At 40.8% G+C, this 18189-nt stretch overlaps 1 protein-coding gene across 9 annotated transcripts in view; it reads right to left on the bottom strand.

The window, feature by feature from the left end:
• Positions 1-18189, bottom strand: part of brip1 (BRCA1 interacting helicase 1) — a 117122-nt gene that overhangs the window by 52765 nt on the left and 46168 nt on the right. For 7 of the 9 annotated variants that reach the window (XR_009789715.1, XM_061782051.1, XM_061782048.1 and 4 more), the window contains 7 exons: positions 17355-17570; positions 14749-14876; positions 12231-12341; positions 9620-9886; positions 5306-5527; positions 836-1035; positions 614-746 (listed from right to left, as the gene is read on the bottom strand). Coding sequence is in view for 8 of the 9 variants with exons in the window: in XM_061782048.1 (XP_061638032.1) it covers positions 614-746; positions 836-1035; positions 5306-5527; positions 9620-9886; positions 12231-12341; positions 14749-14876; positions 17355-17570 (1277 nt within the window). In the remaining variant the exon portion in view is untranslated. The remainder of the gene's footprint in view (positions 1-613; positions 747-835; positions 1036-5305; positions 5528-9619; positions 9887-12230; positions 12342-14748; positions 14877-17354; positions 17571-18189) is intronic. The other 2 variants (XM_061782050.1, XM_061782052.1) reach the window with 2 other exon arrangements.

Below are 18189 nucleotides of genomic sequence, written 5' to 3'. Positions count from 1 at the left end.
AAGCCAGCCGGTTCCCATAAATCATTGCAACACGGAAATTAGAATTATTACAGTATCTTTGTTATTATGTGTTTACGTTACCAGTAGATTGTTCAATGCATGTGTTATTTAACATTTATGCTTTGTTCACATTTATGGTTCATTGATGGCAGTATGGTCATTATCAAACCGTGAGTGTAGGATGTGTGTAATAAAGTGACCTCCCAGTCAATTCAACTGGACATTCAGCAATGATCTATAGGGCACTATTGAGTTATAGTAATTGATTCTTTACTCTGAAGTGTACATGCCTGCCAGCCGTCAGTGTTCAACATGTGATGTTATTTTAGTGAAAAATAAGTCTCTCTGTCCGAAACCAAAAATAGCATTTTTGGCTATTTTCGGCTGAGACATTTCAGCGGCCGAAATTTTGGTGTGTCACAAAATGAAATGTATGTAAACTTCTTACTTAGAAGAAAGTAATGAAATGTGTAAAAATATTCTCAAATAATTTTGGTAATACTAATTGACCTAAAACTGTCAGACAGTGAGAAAAAAAAAAGTTATGTGTCTTTTCATATTGTGTAAGTAAACTGGTTTCAACTGTACAGTATGTACAACAGTAATAGCGTACCTTCAGCATCTGGAAGCTGTCAGAAGTAATACCCAGGGTGTCAAAAATACTCAGTATTTCCTTTCCACTCCAAATTTTACATGCCTCTTCATATCCCCTATCAGACATCAGGCTTTGGCTTTCCTGGATCCAGCTACAAGGACAGAAATGCATCACAATAAAATAGGTGCACAAATGATTAGAGACATGAGACGTAAATAAACACATTTCCAAGTTACTCACTTGGCTAGACAATAGCAAAAATCCCTCAGAGGCTCATGTTTCAACCGCCGTATGTTGTTGTTGACCATGCCGTCCAACTCGTCCCTGCACATCAGCAAACTATTGTGGTCTAAAATGAAGCTGGCACTTTCTCTAGCACAGTCTTCAATATTATGGGCTTCATCCAGCACCAAGATGTGGCCTGCAAGATCAATCTCCATCTGGTAGACATCATAAAATTGGATTAGGGACTGTCAAATATTGACTGTAAACGATGCTGCTATAACCTGTATTTGCTTCCTATCATATGCTGCTGCCGTAATTTCTCGTTTATAATGCGTACCCATGTATAATATGCACCCCCAAAGTTGACCTAAAATTCTGGAAAACCCTTCTACCTATGTATAATGATTTTTTTACAATGCATGACTTTGCTTCTACCCATATGATCAAAATATGAAGTATCTGTATTTTTTTTTTTTTTTTTCAAAGAATTATTCTGAAGTTAAGCACTTTATTTGAAGAAGTCATGCTTTATTTTTATTTACTTGCTCTTATTTTGAAATTCACAGACATACTTTTATTTTGTAAATGACAAAACACGCAGTTGTGCTCATATGTTTGATTACCCAGTCAGAATTTGTAACGTGTACAATTCTTTAAAGAAAACATGAAGGGCCAGGTGAAACACATTTAATTTTATTTTAATGGGATTCAAATTAAACTGTCAAGCATTTCATAAAAACATGATCATAAAACAAAACATAACGATAAAGAAAATGATGGTTGTTGTTCAGTCATCAGTCCTATTTAAAAAAACAATATTTCACAAATAGCATATATTTCACAAATTCTGCCAGGGGACGTAATCTTATGAGCACAACTATACGTATTATGCAGTCACACGTACCCCTGTCATATTGGAATGAAAGTGTAGGCTACACCTTTTTCATAACCTCCAGGGGGCGGTGGCATATTGGAATGAAAGTGTGCAGCTTTTTCATACCCTCTTGATGGCGGCATACATTTATAAAAGTTTTTTTCATTTTCTCCTTTACCCATGTATAATGCGCACCATTGACTTTTTTACTTTTTGGAGGGGGGGGTGTGCATTATAAATGGGAAATTACGGTACTTTATTTACTTTGCACATGCATTAAAGCTGGAGTTTACAACAACACTTTTTTTTTTTTTTTTTTTTTTTTTCCCCCATCGGTTAATACTGTTACTATGACCTGACAGTAGGGCAACAAATGAATCGGTGGTGACTCGGTGGTGCATTAAAAGCCGCTGAAAAAAACAAATGCCGATAATAATATAATAATTCAAATCATCATGAATAAAAGAATATTGTACAATTTATTATGACAAGAGCTGCAATTCTGCCACGGCGCATGTACTTAAAAATATACAGCGGCTGAAACAAGTATTTAACGTCACCATTTTTCTCACTAAATATATTTCCAAAGGTGCTATTGATGAAGATTTGACCAGATTTTGGGAACAACCCAAGTAATCCATACATACAAAGAAAGTAGAACAAATAAGCTCAGAAATTGTCGATAATAATGTGAAATGACACAGTATTGAGCATGCCAACTGGTATTTATTGAATACTTTGTACAAAAGTCTTCTGTATGCATTGCTCTGGTGTGATTTTGCCCCATTCCTCCACACAAGCAGTCTTCAAATCTTGAAAGTTCCATGAGCTTCTTTTATGTACCTTGAGTTTCAGTTCTTTCCATACATTTTCGATTGGATTCAAGTCAGGTGATTGGCTGGGCCATTCTAGCAGCATTTTTTTTTTCTTTGAGCCCAATTGAGAGTTTCCTTGGCAGTATGTTTTGGATCATTATCCTGCTAAAATGTCCACCTTCATACAATTTTCATCATCCTCGTAGATGGCAACAGATTTTTTCAAGAATGATAACTAGCAACCTTTTATTCAGTGACTGTTTTTCTCAATTTCTTTATGTCTCAAAAGTGTTCTCTGTCAATTGACTGTCTTGTCGTACTAGAGCGGCTCCAACTACCGGAGACAAATTCCTTGCGTGTTTTTTGGGCATACTTGGAAAATAAAGATGATTCTGATTCATCCTTCCTTCAATAATGTGAAGTTTTCCAGTTCCATTTGCTGAAAAGTAGCCCCACACCATCATGGTCCCACCTCCGAATTTCACTGTTGGTATGGTGCTCTTAAGGTGACGTGTAGTGCCATTTCTCCTCCAAACGTGGTGTGCATGATGGCATCAAAAGAGTTCAATTTTGCTCTCATCAGACCAGACTATAGTCTCCTAGTATTTCACTGGCTTGTCCAAATGTTCAGTAAACTTTAAACGAGCTTTGCCATGCTTTTTTTTTTTCCCCAGCAATGGGGTCTTAAGTGATGCGCGTGCATACAGGCCATGGCGGCAGAGTGCATTACTCACCGTTTTCCTTGTGACAACAGTACCTGCTAATTTCATGTCTTTTTGAAGCTCTCCACAGGTGGTCCTTGGGTCTTGGTCAACTATTCTGATTATTCTTTGCACTACTCTGTCAGAAATTTTGCAAGTAGCAAATTTATGGTGGTATGATTGGCTTTCCACTTACATATTATGGGCCCAATCGTGCTTCACTGGAACATTCAGAAGTTTAGATATGTGCCTGTAACCAATGCCATCGTTATATTTTGCAACAATTACTTAGCGATAGTCTTGAGGAAGCGCTTAGCTCTTACCCATCATGAGATGTGTCTTGACTCACACCTTGCCAATGAGACCCTTTTGTAGGCCATCAATTAGGACTTATTACACACAACTTAATTCCTGATCTTATTTGTTCTACTTTCGTTGTATGTATGGATTACCGTATTTTCACTGCCATAAGGCGCACTTAAAAGTCTTGAATTTTCTCCAAAATGGACGGGGCGCCTTATGTGTGCACCGAGTTCCAAAATCTGAAACTGTTGTTGTGTGACTTTAATGAGCGCTCTGTTTGACTGACTGGGAGAATTTCCTGCCGGCACGCTGCTTATATAGAGGAAGGCGGACGTGACTGAGGACAGCATGGGGACGTAAAGGGGGAAGGGTGCGCGTGACAGAGGAGGCTAAATACACGCCCCCAGTAGGTATATAGTTCCGGTATGTGCATCGGTTTGGCTAAGGACCCCCGAAAATGGCATCTACGAAGAGACACGCTTATGAAGCACAGTTTAAACTGCAAGCTATTAGTTAGACAGAGGAACATGGGAACCGAGCAGAAATCCAAGTGGAGGAAGCAAGAAAACGAGCTTCGCCAAGTCAAGAAGACGAAGCTGAGTTTCCGCGGGAAAAAAAAGAAAAACAAAATGCGGAAACAAGGCGAAGTGGCCCGAGTTGGAAGACCAACTCGAGCAATGAATTAATGAGCAAAGAACAGCCGGGAGAAGCGTCTCTACAGTCACTATTCGACTGAGTGCAATAACTTGGAGCTTGCCATCATTCTGGGAGGCTTGACGAACCGCTGGACATCCGTGTAAACAGGGCGTTCAAAGTGAAGTTGTGAGCGGCGTGGGAGCGATGGATGACAGATGGCGAACACAGCTTTACTAAGACTAGGCAGAAGCGCCGGGCGAGTTACGCCACAATTTGTGAATGCATTGTGGATGCTTGGGCTCACGTGTCTGCTTGCACTGTTGTTCGAGCATTCGTAAAAGCCGGCATCATTTCTGAGGAGCCGCACGGCAACGAGACAGACTCCGACAATGACGAGAGGGAACTTGCCCGGCTGTTCATTTTGGATACAGAAGATGAGGACTTTGATGGATTTGTGGATGAGAATAGATAAAAAAATAACGTAGGTACATTGTTAAATACTTCAATAAAGTATAACCGAACTCAGTTTAGCTCCTGCTGCCTTTTTAAAAACATTGTTTTAGCGTGCATGCATGCTCCCGTATGTTTTAAGCTAGCGGATGTTTTACCATGCCTGCGCCCAATAATACGGTGCGCCTTATGTGTGTGTTAAATACAGAAATAGTAACTGAGACTGCACCTTTTAATACGGTGCGCCTTATGGTCGTGAAAATACCGTCAGGTGAACATTTCATTTCAATAGCACCTTTGGAAACATATTTAGTGAGAAAAATTATGATGTCATAAATACTTATTTCCGCCGCTGAATACTGTATGTCACGTCACCATTACCACTGAGTCGTCAAGTAAGTTGATCAGCTCTCATATTTATGATTGTACATTCCCAAAAAATTATCAAACCATATCAGTAACATTTTGTGTAACGTTGCGTGCTCGTGGTCCACTCTGAAGCGGCCAGGCGAGCAGGATGAGCGTGCTCTCTTCCTGGTTCTTTTTTGTTGAGTGAACTGGGAGCGTTTCTTTGGGAAGACACGTGAGGCGGTGGGGACTGAAATGAGGCTACACAAATCTTGCTACCATTTTGAAAACTTGCATATTTCACGCTTAAACATTGTGCATGGAATAGTAACATCTCAATTTCCAAAAGTCTACTCACACTCTCTCTGATCACTGGATCTAACAGGTAGTTATATGGACAGAAGATGATGTAGGAGCCTTGCATGAGTTCACGAGCAGCATAGTATGAACATGAGCGAAGCCGTTTGCCCAATGAAACCAGGTCCTCAATGTCCCAAGCTTGGCACATTCCATGGATCAACTGCAGAGTGTTGTGGTTGGCCATTTTTTGTACTGCATGGAAGTAACGGCATGATCTTGCCTAAGATGTAAAAACAATTTTGTGATATGGGTAGGTAAGTAGCAAGACATTCACATCGAATTATATTTTTTAATTTGCACAGCTTGAGGCATAACTTACTTACAACCCCAATTCCAATGAAGTTGGGACGTTGTGTTAAACAAATAAAAACAGAATACAATGATTTGCAAATCATGTGCAACCTATATTTAATTGAATACACTACAAAGAAAATATATTTAATGTTCAAACTGATAAACTTAATTGTTTTTAGCTAATAATCATTAACTTGGAATTTTATAGCTGCAACACGTTCCAAAAAATCTGGGACAGGGTCATGTTTACCACTGTGTTACATCACCTTTTCTTTTAACAACATTCAATAAACTGAGGACACCACTTCATTGGAATTGGGGTTGTACTTACTCTTAATACAGTATTGTCCCTCCCACCTTGAGCATAGAGCCTCTGTCTTATCAGTCGTGGAACACATTGTATTGCAATAGTCTTATATTTCATGCCATGTTGTGGTTATTTATGTCTTATAATTGTGTCCCCAAATACATATACTTAAAAGTACAAAGACACTTGTTTTTGCTCACATTGTTAATGAGCTGAACTCAACACTTTTTTCCCCTTTGTACACAAAAGGCTCATTTGTCTCAAAGATTCTTCACAAATGTGTCTAAATCGGTTAGTGAGCCCTTACCCTTTGCCAAGATATTCCTTTGACCTCACAGGTGTGGCATATTAAGATTCTGAATAAACAGCATGATTATTGCACAAGTGTGCCTTCGGCTGCCCACAATAAAAGGCCACTCTAAAATGTCCAGTTTTATCACTCACCACAATGCAACATAATATTGTCTGCGACGTGAGTCATACCACACAGTACATGCCTGAGAAGACTGACTCCTACCACTTTTCTCATTTATTACCTATGCTTTTACATTTAACCTTTGTTTTTAATTAATAACATTTTAAATTTGGGAGCATGGAGAAGGGTCAATTTTGAGGCTAACCTTGCTAGTTTTTTGTCAAGCGTTCAACAAAATGGCGGGCCCCATCGTGCCTCAAAGTCTCTGTGGACTAGCTGGCTCCAGTCTTCACACAGATCAATAGATCTCTGGAACTGTATGAAGTACCATCCTGTTTCAAACGCTCCACCATCATCCCAGTCCCCAAGAAATCTACAATCTCTGGTCTGAATAACTACAGGATTGTCGCCATCTGTGTTCATGAAACGCATCGTACTGGACCACCTCAAGAGCGTCACAGAACCACTCCTGGACCCCCTGCAGTTTGCCTACTGAGCAAACAGGTCTGTGGATGATGTGGTCAACATTGGACCGCGCTTCATCGTAGAAAACGTCGACGGCGCAGGGACCTACGGGAGGATCCTGTTCGTGGACTTCAGCTCTGCGTTCAACACCATCTCCCCCGAAACGCCTCTCTCCTCCAAGCTTCTCCAACTCAGCGTCTCACCTGCCATCTGCCGGTAGATTCACAGCTTCCTGATGGGCAGGACACAGCAGGTGAGGCTGCGGGACACCACCTCATCCCCACGCACCATCAGCACCGGGGTGCCCAAGGATCTGTCTTCTCTCTGCTGCTCTCCTCTCTCTACACGAACGACTGCACCTAAGCACACCCAGTTGTCAAATTCCTGAAGTTTGCAGACGACACCACAGTCATCGGCCTCATCAAAGTCTTCATATCAACAGGAAGTGGAGTGGTTGGAACTTTGGTGTGCCCGACACAACCTGGAGCTGAACACACTCACGACTGTACAGATGATCATGGACTTTGCCATCCTTTGCCACAGCTGCTCCTCACACTGTCCAACTGCCCTGTGACAACCGTCGAGGCCTTCAAGTTCCTGGGAATTACAGTCTCTCAAGACCTGGGCAGTCGTGGCCAAATGGTTAAGATCGTCGCCTGCCACCGTGGGTTCAAGACCCCGACTGGACCATCCGCCAACATGCCCCGGACTCGCAAGAAACTGATACCCCAAAATGCTCCCCAGGCGCTTCAGCTGCCCCCTGCTCCAGTGTGTTCCACTAACATGTGTGTGTGTTTACTGTGATGGGTTAAATGCAGAAAAAAATTTCGTGTGCATGCATGCATGTTTATGACAATAAAAGGTGGTGATTCTTCTTCTTCTCTTCTGAAGTGGGAGACCAACATCAACTCCATCCTTAAAAAGGCCCAGCAGAGGATGTAGCAGAGTGTGAAGCAGCTTGGATGAAAATCCGTACCTCCAAATTTGAGGCCATGGTCCTCAGTCGGAGAAGCATGACGTGCCCTCTCCGGGTCGAGGAAGAGATCCTGTCTCAAGTGGAGGAGTTCAAGTATCTCAGGGTCTTGCTCACAAGTGAGGGAAGAAAGGAGCAGGAGAGCGGTGCAACATCTGAAGTGATGCGGATACTCCATTGGTCTGTCGTGGTAAAGAAGGTGCTGAGGTAAGGCCAAGTTTCCGGGCATATAATAATGGAAAGAGGCCCCGAGGACGACCCAAGACACACTGGAGAGGCTATGTTTCCTGGCTGGCCTGGGAATTCCACAGGATCCCCCTGGAAGAGCTGGACGACGTGGCTGGGGAGAGGGAAGTCTGGGCTTCCCTTCTTAAGCTGCTGCCCCTCCGCGACCCCACCAGGGATAAGCGAAAGAAAATGAATGGATGGATGGATGGATGGATGGACGGACGGACGGATGGATGGATGAAAGCCTAACCGGTCGACACTGCATGAGGAAAACCTTGCTGTTTTGCCAAGAAGTCTTTCATTGAGCTTGCGATACAATTACAAAAAAATCTAACAATGGATAAACTCTGGATTTGTTGCGCTTCTTCATGAAAATAGACCCTTCCCAAGTTATCATTGCATTCCAAATTGACTTGCACAACAGCAAGCACAGTTGGCTAACAAACAAGTGGACAGAAATGAAAAAACATCAACCCGCAGACCAGCTGATTGTCAAAACCTAGAACATGCTTCTTGTCACATACCACACACTACAGCGTGAGTATTGCTGTATTGACCATGTTTGTCACTACGTATGCATGTGAGCAGTCGTTCTCATATCTAAAAAAGATCTAGACCAACCTACGATCACGTTTAACGGATGGAAGCCTCAACGCCTGCATTAAGCTTAACCTCACCTTGTATCAACCAGACTAACTAGCCATCAGCAAAACCATGCGGAACCAAAGTCTTATTAATGGTGAAGAAATATTTATTATTGGTTAGCTACAGTATAATAATGTTGTTAAAAAGAACATATTCGGAGACATATTCTAAAATTGTTGAGCTTGCTTAAAAATGCAAGCTTTTAGTTGTATTCAGGGTTAAAAAATATGGGTTTCACAGAAATACATTTTAAAATATGTGGCTTACATGGCTCTCTTTGCCAAAAAGGTTCCAGAATGGGCTATGAGCTTTTTTTACATTATCAACCAGTTATTACAATGAGTTTTTGTAATGTTTGTTGTTGTTGTGGCGACACGGTGATGACTGGTTAGAGCGTGAGCCTCACAGTTCTGAGGACCCGGGTTCAATCCCTGGCCCCGCCTGTGTGGAGTTTGCATGTTCTCCCCGTGCCTGCGTGGGTTTTCTCCGGGCACTCCGGTTTCCTCCCACATGCCAAAAACATGCATGAATTGGAGACTCAAAATTGCCCGTAGGTGTGACTGTGAGTGTGAATGGTTGTTTGTTTGTATGTGCCCTGTGATTGGTTGGCAACCAGTTCAGTGTGTACCCCGCCTCCTGCGCGATGATAGCTGGGATAGGCTCCAGCACGCCCGCGGCCCTAGTGAGGAGAAGCGGCTCAGAAAATGGATGGATGGATGTTGTTGTTGTTATATTATTTATATTATGAGCTTTTACAAGGTTTAAGTAATCAAGTCTATGGACCAGGGCTTGTATTGTCTATACTACAACTGTATCAAAGGAGGTAACACTATCACCTACCCAAAACTGTGTGTGCATACACATACATGTTCACTTCTACTATTGTAGAGACTCCCACAGAGCTCAGGTGGTAATGGAAAGCCCGCTCACATATAATAATTGAAAAGATGACTGTTATGTGTATGGGGTGCTGGTGAGATCTCACATCTTTGGCCGTGAGTAGATCCTTGCAGAGTTCATTCCGGTTGGAGTGAGGCGCCACATCTGGGTTGATACAGGTATGATCTCTGCTGGATAATATGGTCATTGGAGCAGTGGAGTATGCAGTACGCTTCATCTCATGAACAATTTGAGTTATTTGTTTGTGTGTGCGTGTGCCAAAGTAAATCTTGGGGATCTTCCTTTTGGCATCTTTATCCTTCACAGTGTCCTTGGCTGATGCACATGGGCACTGGATGCATGATTCAGGGGACTGAAATAAAATTTGAAAAAAAAATAAAATAAATGAATTGGAGTACAAAAAAAAAAAAAAAAAAGATACATCAGGGTGGGTCCCTGTAACAAATACGCCCTTTAAAAATACATTGGTCGACAGCATCCCCAAGAGCTGGTGACCTAGTTAAAAGTCCTCCTCCCGGCCATTTTAATGTTTCCCCCAACAAAGAAATCTTTCTGCGGACCTGACCCAATGACCAAGAATCTGGGGGGGGATCAAATTTGACAGTGCGGCAATGGATTTAGTAGCTAGACAGGCCACAATGCATTGATTAGTCATCGGCCTTCGCATGAACTCAATGGAATTACTGTAATTTCTTGTGTATAATGCACAACCCTGTATAAAACGCACCCCCAAAGTGGACCTCAAAATTCTGGAAAACCCTTCTACCTATGTATAATGCATTTTTACAATGCATGATTTTGCTTCTACCCATATGATCAAAACGAAGTACAGTGTTCCCTCGTTTTTCGCAGTTAATGGGAACCAGAAACCCCTGCGAAAGGTGAAAAACCGCAAAGTAGGATTTGCCCCCCCCCAGGAATTTTCATATATGTGGGTACCAGAATGTTTAAAATATGTAAACAGTATTTATACTTTACATATTTGAGACAAACATTACAACAGTACACGTATTTACTTCAATCTTTAATTATAAAACCTTATACAGTAATTAACATTGACTTTGTCCTGATAATATTAGTGTCCAAACTCAAACTTTTCCCTGCATTCAGCAATCCACAATGCCAATGCAGCTTCCATTGTCACAATTCTCTTATTACGCGGAGTTATGACACGTTTCGCTTCCTTATTGAAGGTTATTGAAGCAGTTTTGCGGATGTTTGCTTCCTCTTTCTTTATGTACCGCACTGTAGATTCATTCACGCCATAATGGCGTGCCACAGATGCATAACTTCTGCCCTCTTTGATCAAATCTAAAAGTTTCACTTTTTCGCTGATGGTCATCATCTTCTTCTTCCTCTTGGGTGCCCTGGAGGAAACTTTCACAGTGGCACAGCGCTTAGGCAGCATTGTAAGGGCTTGCTTAACTACTCAAAAAAATGATCGCTCAAACAAAAAAATTATTGCAAACAGAACAGCGTGGACGAGACTGGCGAGACACAACAACGGAAGATGCTGGGTGAGGCTGCGATGATGCGCAGCCAATCAGTTCGCAGGATAAATCCACTCATGCTCTCATTGGTCGATGTCGCGCCGGGAGCCAATCATGCGCCTTGTATGAGTGCCCGTACAGTACAGGGATGTACAAAGCCTCTGAGTCAACTCATCTCTTTGTTTGGCATGAAGGGAAACCTTCTCTCGCGCGCATCAACATGAAATGACGCGTCTTTCCGCAATATGGCTGCCGATATGGCTGTACTTTTGTTTATTTTTTATTTATTTTTTTTATGAATACTTTGGAAAAACCCGCGAAGCACTGAAGCCGCAAAACGTGAAGCGCGAAGTGGCGAGGGAACACTGTACTATCTGTATTTTGTTAGCTTTTTTTTTCAGAATTATTTTGAAGTTAAGCACTTCAATTGAACACGTATTTGTTTCTATTTACTTGCTCTCATTTTGAAATTCACAGGCCTACTTTTATTTAGTAAATGAGAAAACACAGGAACTGGATGCATGATTCAGGGGACTGAAATAAAATTTGAAAAAAAAAGATACATCTGGGTGGGTCCCTGTGACGAATACGTCCTATATATATATATTGTTGACATCTCACACAACACGGGAAATATCCCCCAAAAAATCAAACATGCAAGACTTTTCATTTTGGCATCGTAGAGCCAAATCATTGACATGTTCTCTGGTTCCGGCTCTCCAACAGCGTTTTACTTGACAAGATAAAGCCCAGTGATCGTAAAAGACGGGATGTGGTGGTACCGGAATGCATTTCGTGTAGTGGAGCCACTGTCTGCCAAAGATTTTGCCAGTAGTCTGATCCATAAAAGATCAGACTACAATCGGGGAATAACTAATTTGTCTTGTAGTCTGATCCATAAAAGGGAATAATTACTTTCCCAGGTTACTAATTTATGAAGGAAAAACATCTCTAACTAATGCAATAACCTTTTGCGGAAAGTAACTACTAACTATAACTAATTAATTCAAGTAATTTACACAATACTGACCATGACACGTGGTCATGATAATTGTGACATGCAAATGTCATGTGTCATCTCTAGTTTATATGAGAAAAATATTTGTCTTAACTTCATTCCAAATGAAGATGAAATTTTTGCCCATCTTAAAAGAAATCAATAAAATGTAATATGGCTGGTGGGGCATTTACCCCATCTATACTCACAATGCACGAGGACAATAATCCAGCACCATGGACTTTTGACTCCATAATTGAACTCTGAGGGCATGTAGGGTGATTTTCCAGCTCTGGCACGTCTTCTGAAAATACAACTCCCTACAACAGACCTTGTGTTTTACTAATCTGAAGAATAAGTGTAAAACTATCAGAAAGGCAGGACCAGACTGGCTTACAAAAGGATTTACAGTATAGCCGTTGAATTTATCCTCATTTTTTCCACATACCACAAAGGTAGGTTAATCTTATTTGGGACTTCATCTGATAGACAAACACAAAGTGGCACATAATTGTGAGAAGAAAAATAATACGATTTTTACTTTTTTTTTAATAATCTGTAATCTTAAAATTGTGGTATGCAACAGTATTCATTCCCCTTTACTATGACACACCTAAATAAAATTCAGGAAAACAAATTGCCTCAGGAGTGGCCTAATTAGTTCGGGGAAAGTGTGGCATCGAGTGTGGGAGCTCAAACAGGATCTCTTTTTTGGCGTTACTGGAGAAAACTGACAATTTTCCTGTGCTGAATGACACAGATTGGCTTTGTGGTTTAGCTTTTGCTGTAGAAATACTGACACATACGAATGAGTTGAACGTGAAGCTACAAGGGAAAGACCAGTTTGTGCATGAAATGTATACAAACATCAGAGCCTTCAAAACCAAGCTAGCTGTATTCTCAAAGCAAATGTCAAACAAGTCATTTGTTCATTTCCCCACACTGCCTACACTGAAAGAGGCTCCTCGACATGTGAAAAAAATACAGGAAATCACTAGACGACCTGCATGGAGAATTCTGCCATCTGTTTTCTGATTTTGGAAAAATTGACAAGTCACTTCAGCTGGTGTAATGTCCCCTCACACAAGACCCTGAAACAGCGCCACAGGAGCTGCAGATGGAACTGATTGATCTCCAATGTGATACGGTCTTAAAAGAGAAGTTCAACTCTCAAACTGGATGAGTTCTATGCTTCATTAGGTGCAGACAAATTTCCAAAAGTCGGGAAGATGGCACAGAGGATGCTGGTAGTGTTTGGCTCTACATGTGTGTGAACAGACTTTGACTGTGATGAACACCAACAAAACATCCTACAGATCCCAGCTGAGTGATGAACACCTCAAATGTGTTGCCATAACAAAACTAACACCAGACTTTGATGCACTGGCAAAAAAAAAGGTGATCAACAAAACAACACTGTTCCCATTAATACTAAATCTAAGTATTAACACAACAATGCCTTTTTTTTTAAATATATATCTAAGCATCCTGGCTTGGCCCGCCTGTCAAATTTTAAAAGTCAATGTGGCCCCTGAGCCAAAAAGTTTGCCCACCTCATTCAGCCAGAGCTACAATGTAATGGTTTCGATCAAGGCATATTCTTTGTTAAATTGGCTCACTCAAAGGCCAGAGCTAAATGCCATTTAGAATCTGTGGCAACACTTGAAAACCACATATTTTACTTTCACTTGACAATTATGTGCCACTTTGTGTTAGTCTATCACCCAAAAATTCCCAATACAAGAAATTTATGTGACAAAAAGTGGTGTAAGAATACTTTTGCAAGCCACTGTCGGTGGTAAGTAACAATAAAACAAGCTACAAATTCATTATGTTGAATTATATAAGGTGTCTTAGAGCAAATGAGCAATCATCTTAAAAACAGGCCATGCATTTAAGCAGACTCAGTATGGTGCAGGAGTAGCTCCAGCCAGAGGATAAAGAGAGTCAAAGTATAGGGAGATGACATGAGACATACACATGGGTGCACATATAAATTTTGGTCTAGTTCTTAAAGGAGCACCAGAGGTTGATAGTTGGTGCTCAGCTATCGAATGTCATGCAATATCATGTGAAAATGTGTGTTGGTATAAAATTTCAAAGATTGAGTGACATAAGACTAGCATTATCAGACTGATCATTAATAGACGATTGCCGTTATATTATTGTAATTTTCCTGTGATAAATACTGAGAAATTTATGAATCTTTAAAACCTGGTTGGGCCACCCTCATCAACAGGGGGGCAATTACGTTTTCACACAGGGTCACATAGCTTTGGAAGTTTTTTTACCCTCAATAAATAAACCATTTCAAAACTGCATTTTATCTTTACTTGGGTAATCTTTGTCTGATATTTACATTTGTTTTATGTTCTTAAATGTAAAAGTGGGGAAACTGCAAAAAATGAAGAATTTGAGAAGGGGGCAAATAGTTTTTCATGACACTCTTTATGTAAGGATCTCGTTTAAGTCCAAAATACCGGAAGTTGTGCCTCTCTGCTATTTGTAACTTAACCAGTCACTCCCCTAGTTGGTGCACAACAATCATCATCACCAAGTATACTTACATAAAAGAAAAATAAACAAAAGGGTCTGGTAAAATTACAGAACAAAATCATGCACAACCAAAAGGCTGCAGGGGCCAAAATAGTGTTCTGAGTCAGTAACTGAACATGCTGTAAATGTAAGGTAACAGTGTATTTTAAAAAATATATATACTAATGCTACCTTGGTTTCAGCAGTGCGAATGAGTTTCCTCTCAGGCTGGAAATCTGCTTTGTCATGGTCAGTGTTGTTGGAAAGCTGGATTGTGTCACCCAGTTCAGAGAGTAACCTTTTTCCAGGAACTGACTTGGCTGAAAAACACAAATGAAGTGAGTATATTTGATCAATATACTGTGGAATGTGTGTATCTTGCATTGTCGCTGTTGAATGGCGACCTGGTAAGAGTACTATAACAATTGATAATCTCTTTCCCGCTCTAATTTTTCGCTAACATAATATTTCAATTGCCTAAATATAAAGCTACAAGTGAAAACCAAAAAACATTATATTGAGGGGTGCACATTATAGACTGTATTCTCAGTATACTTGGTAGAAGGTACAGATTTGGACTCTACCGACCAATTGCGATGTTTCTTGATGGCGCCTCAGTACAAAAATGCATTGGCATCATGCGCCGCACCAGAATACTAACTACGAGCTGCAGCAATAGGTATGAACAACTGTGAGATATGACATGCCTCTTCAAGCTGCGTACCTACTGCGGCGCTCAGGCAAAAAGAGCGAGCAGGGAAAAGAAGTTGGGAAGGGGGAAAAAAAATGAGAAAAATGAAAATTGCCCCACGACGTGCACATAGTTACAGGCGAGAAAGGTGCCTTGAATGGTTCTCTTCTCGACCGCGACGTGCAGGACAAGAGTGGTGAGGGAGAAGTGAAAAGTGGGGAAAAAGCCGCCGAGGAACTAGCATTTCACGCTTGCGTAGTCACCAATCTAAGTATCCATTGCAGTAAATAAGCAACAATATCATGAGGATGAGCAGTGCTAACTGCTAATGCCTGGATCAGACCATAAAACAAATTTGGTCTTTCACAATTGCACCGTGTCAGACTACTGCCATTAGATCTTGCCGTATCTTGGTCAGACAGTGGCAACACAATTGAACTTGTTACTATATTACATTGTACAGTTTGTGTATGTATTTGCTTCTATTTTGCTTTGTTTTACTCTGCTGTTTGCAGCCAAGTTGGCATTACAAATACCTTACCTGGATAAGGTTTAATTAAAAAAATTCCAGATTTTCTAAACGAGATGACATGTCGAATTATGTAGTTCAAGTCAAAGTCAAGTCTCTTGGCGACTAAGTCAAAGTGAAAGTCTGAAGTATTTGGCAAGCAAGTCGCAAGTCATTAAAGTGGCAATGAGTAAACTCGAGTAATTTGACTCTAGTCCCCCCCCATTTCCTCAACCAGGTTATCTCTCTAATAAAATTTTAAAAGACAGCAAAAATGTTTTCCAATTAAAGACAAAGCAAAACAACAGGCATGCATGTGTTTATATGTATTCTGAAGTTGAAGTCGGACGTTTGAATAAACAAGACATATTGGCAATTTAACAATTTATTCATTTAACAATCAGGAGCCTTAGTCAGTAGCGTGTAAATGAACCAGACACAGCCAAAACAGCCTGGCACCTCCTGCTCGTGCTAGTCACCAGTCTGGTTACACACTGTTGTGGGATGACATCCCATTCTTCAACCAGTATTCTCTTGCAAATCGTGGTTGTGTTGATCACTCTGGCACGAACAGTATGTCCAAGATCCCGCAATGGTACAATGGGGTTAAGGTAAGACCATTCCCTCATCAGCACTCCAAAATTTTGGAGGAAGTCTCTGATAAACCCTGCTCTTTGGAGGAGGCGTTGTCATCTTGGAGGGTAGAGTTTGGTCTCAGACTGTAGAGATATGGGATTCCCATTGCTTTTTTTTTGTGCTTTTTTTTGCATTTGCTCAACATAATGTCCCATCACATATTTAGGTTCCAGTGCACGTTGCAGTCACCTGCGCAAACGGACCTGACAGTGATGGGATGTCATGGCAAGACTCCTGGCAGCCCTAACACCGGAGATTGTGTGCAGTCTGTTTCGGATAATTGGCAGTGAACCCTTGGCCACATCGTCCTGCAAACCTTGACTGCAAAACTGTTGAAGACAGTCTACGGTACCGAAATACTGACATGGTGAGGAAACTGACTTCTTGGGGTGTTGTCTTCTTAGGACACCAACTTACCGCCTATCTCTGACATCCCCCATCAGAGGGAACTTGGCCTTCAGTGTGGAGCTGGTACTCGGGCTCATACCAAACAATGCTGCAACTTGGTTTTGCAGAACCCCAGTTTAAAGTTGCCCTATCGTGAGGCCCCTAAACACATCAGTCAAATGCAGCATGCCAATTCTTGGAGCAGACACCGATTGACCACTGTAGAAGGACCCATGCTCAAAGGTGTTGCCAATCAGGTGCCTGAATGGCTGAAAACAAGAGTCGATGGCAACAAAAGCTGTTTGGCATTGGCAGAGAGGATTTCGCAAAATTGGCATGGGCGCACATACTCATCTCCGCTACTCATATCGCAAATGCATATTCTTTATATATGTGGCACAAAATAAAAAGGGAAACAAACAGGTTTTCCAACGGTGGAAAATATATTGAAGAAGCATGACACAATAAATCTACCAAACACATACGTCCTTAATTATTGTGTTGTGATTATATACATTAATATACATTATTATAGTTTCTTCAAACAATTGACTTGAATATAGATAAGCTACTTACTAGTCTGATATCCGGTATGCAGCTGTTCTGACATCTCTTTAGTGGGTGACATTGTAAGGTCAACAACAGGAGCTTTGGTCAATGTGGCATTTGAGGCACATCTGACTTTGCTATGGCACAGACACTGGCATGGAATGGTCACATTTGACTTTGTAACATCAGAGATTTTACAAGAGTGGCTCTCATCTCCAGAGCTTTCTTCTCTTTGCATTTTATCTGCAATCACACATGAAACAAAAATGTATTAAACTGCGTCAGCAATTCATCAGTTTCTATGTGTATACAGTGCCATAAAGTATTGTCTCCCTTCTCAAATTCTTCTATTTTTGCATAGTTCCCCACTTCAATGTTTAAGATGTCAGACAAAGATAACCCAAGTAAACATAAAATGCAATTTCTAAATAGTTATTTATTAAGGGAAAAATATTCAAGGCTACCTGACCTTGTGTGAAAAAGTAATGCCACCCCTTCAAAAATCATGACTTGACTGTGGCTATTCACTAGGGTTGTCCCGATCCAACTTTTTCACTTGCGATCCGATACAGATATTGCAGCCTTGAATTTTCAGTCCGATCTGATACTGATATCAGTCCGATCTTATATCAGCAATAACGGTACATACTTATTTTGTAGTATGGAATGCCAGACAAGGCTTGATCAAGTAATATCACTCAAACAGAGAACAATAATCAGCAACAGTAGGTACGAGAAAAATGGACCCATTTATTGTTAATCAATGGGTAATATAAAAATAAGAATGTACAATAATAAAAATAAAAAATGATATTAGGAATTCCTGAAAAATACCTTCAATAAAACCAGTAACAAAAAACAC

The sequence above is a fragment of the Phyllopteryx taeniolatus genome, chromosome 8, assembly GCF_024500385.1.
Source record: "Phyllopteryx taeniolatus isolate TA_2022b chromosome 8, UOR_Ptae_1.2, whole genome shotgun sequence".
Lineage (NCBI taxonomy): Eukaryota > Metazoa > Chordata > Actinopteri > Syngnathiformes > Syngnathidae > Phyllopteryx > Phyllopteryx taeniolatus.
The sequence above is the reverse complement of the archived record's forward strand: the minus strand, read 5'-3'. Positions and strand labels throughout refer to the sequence as shown.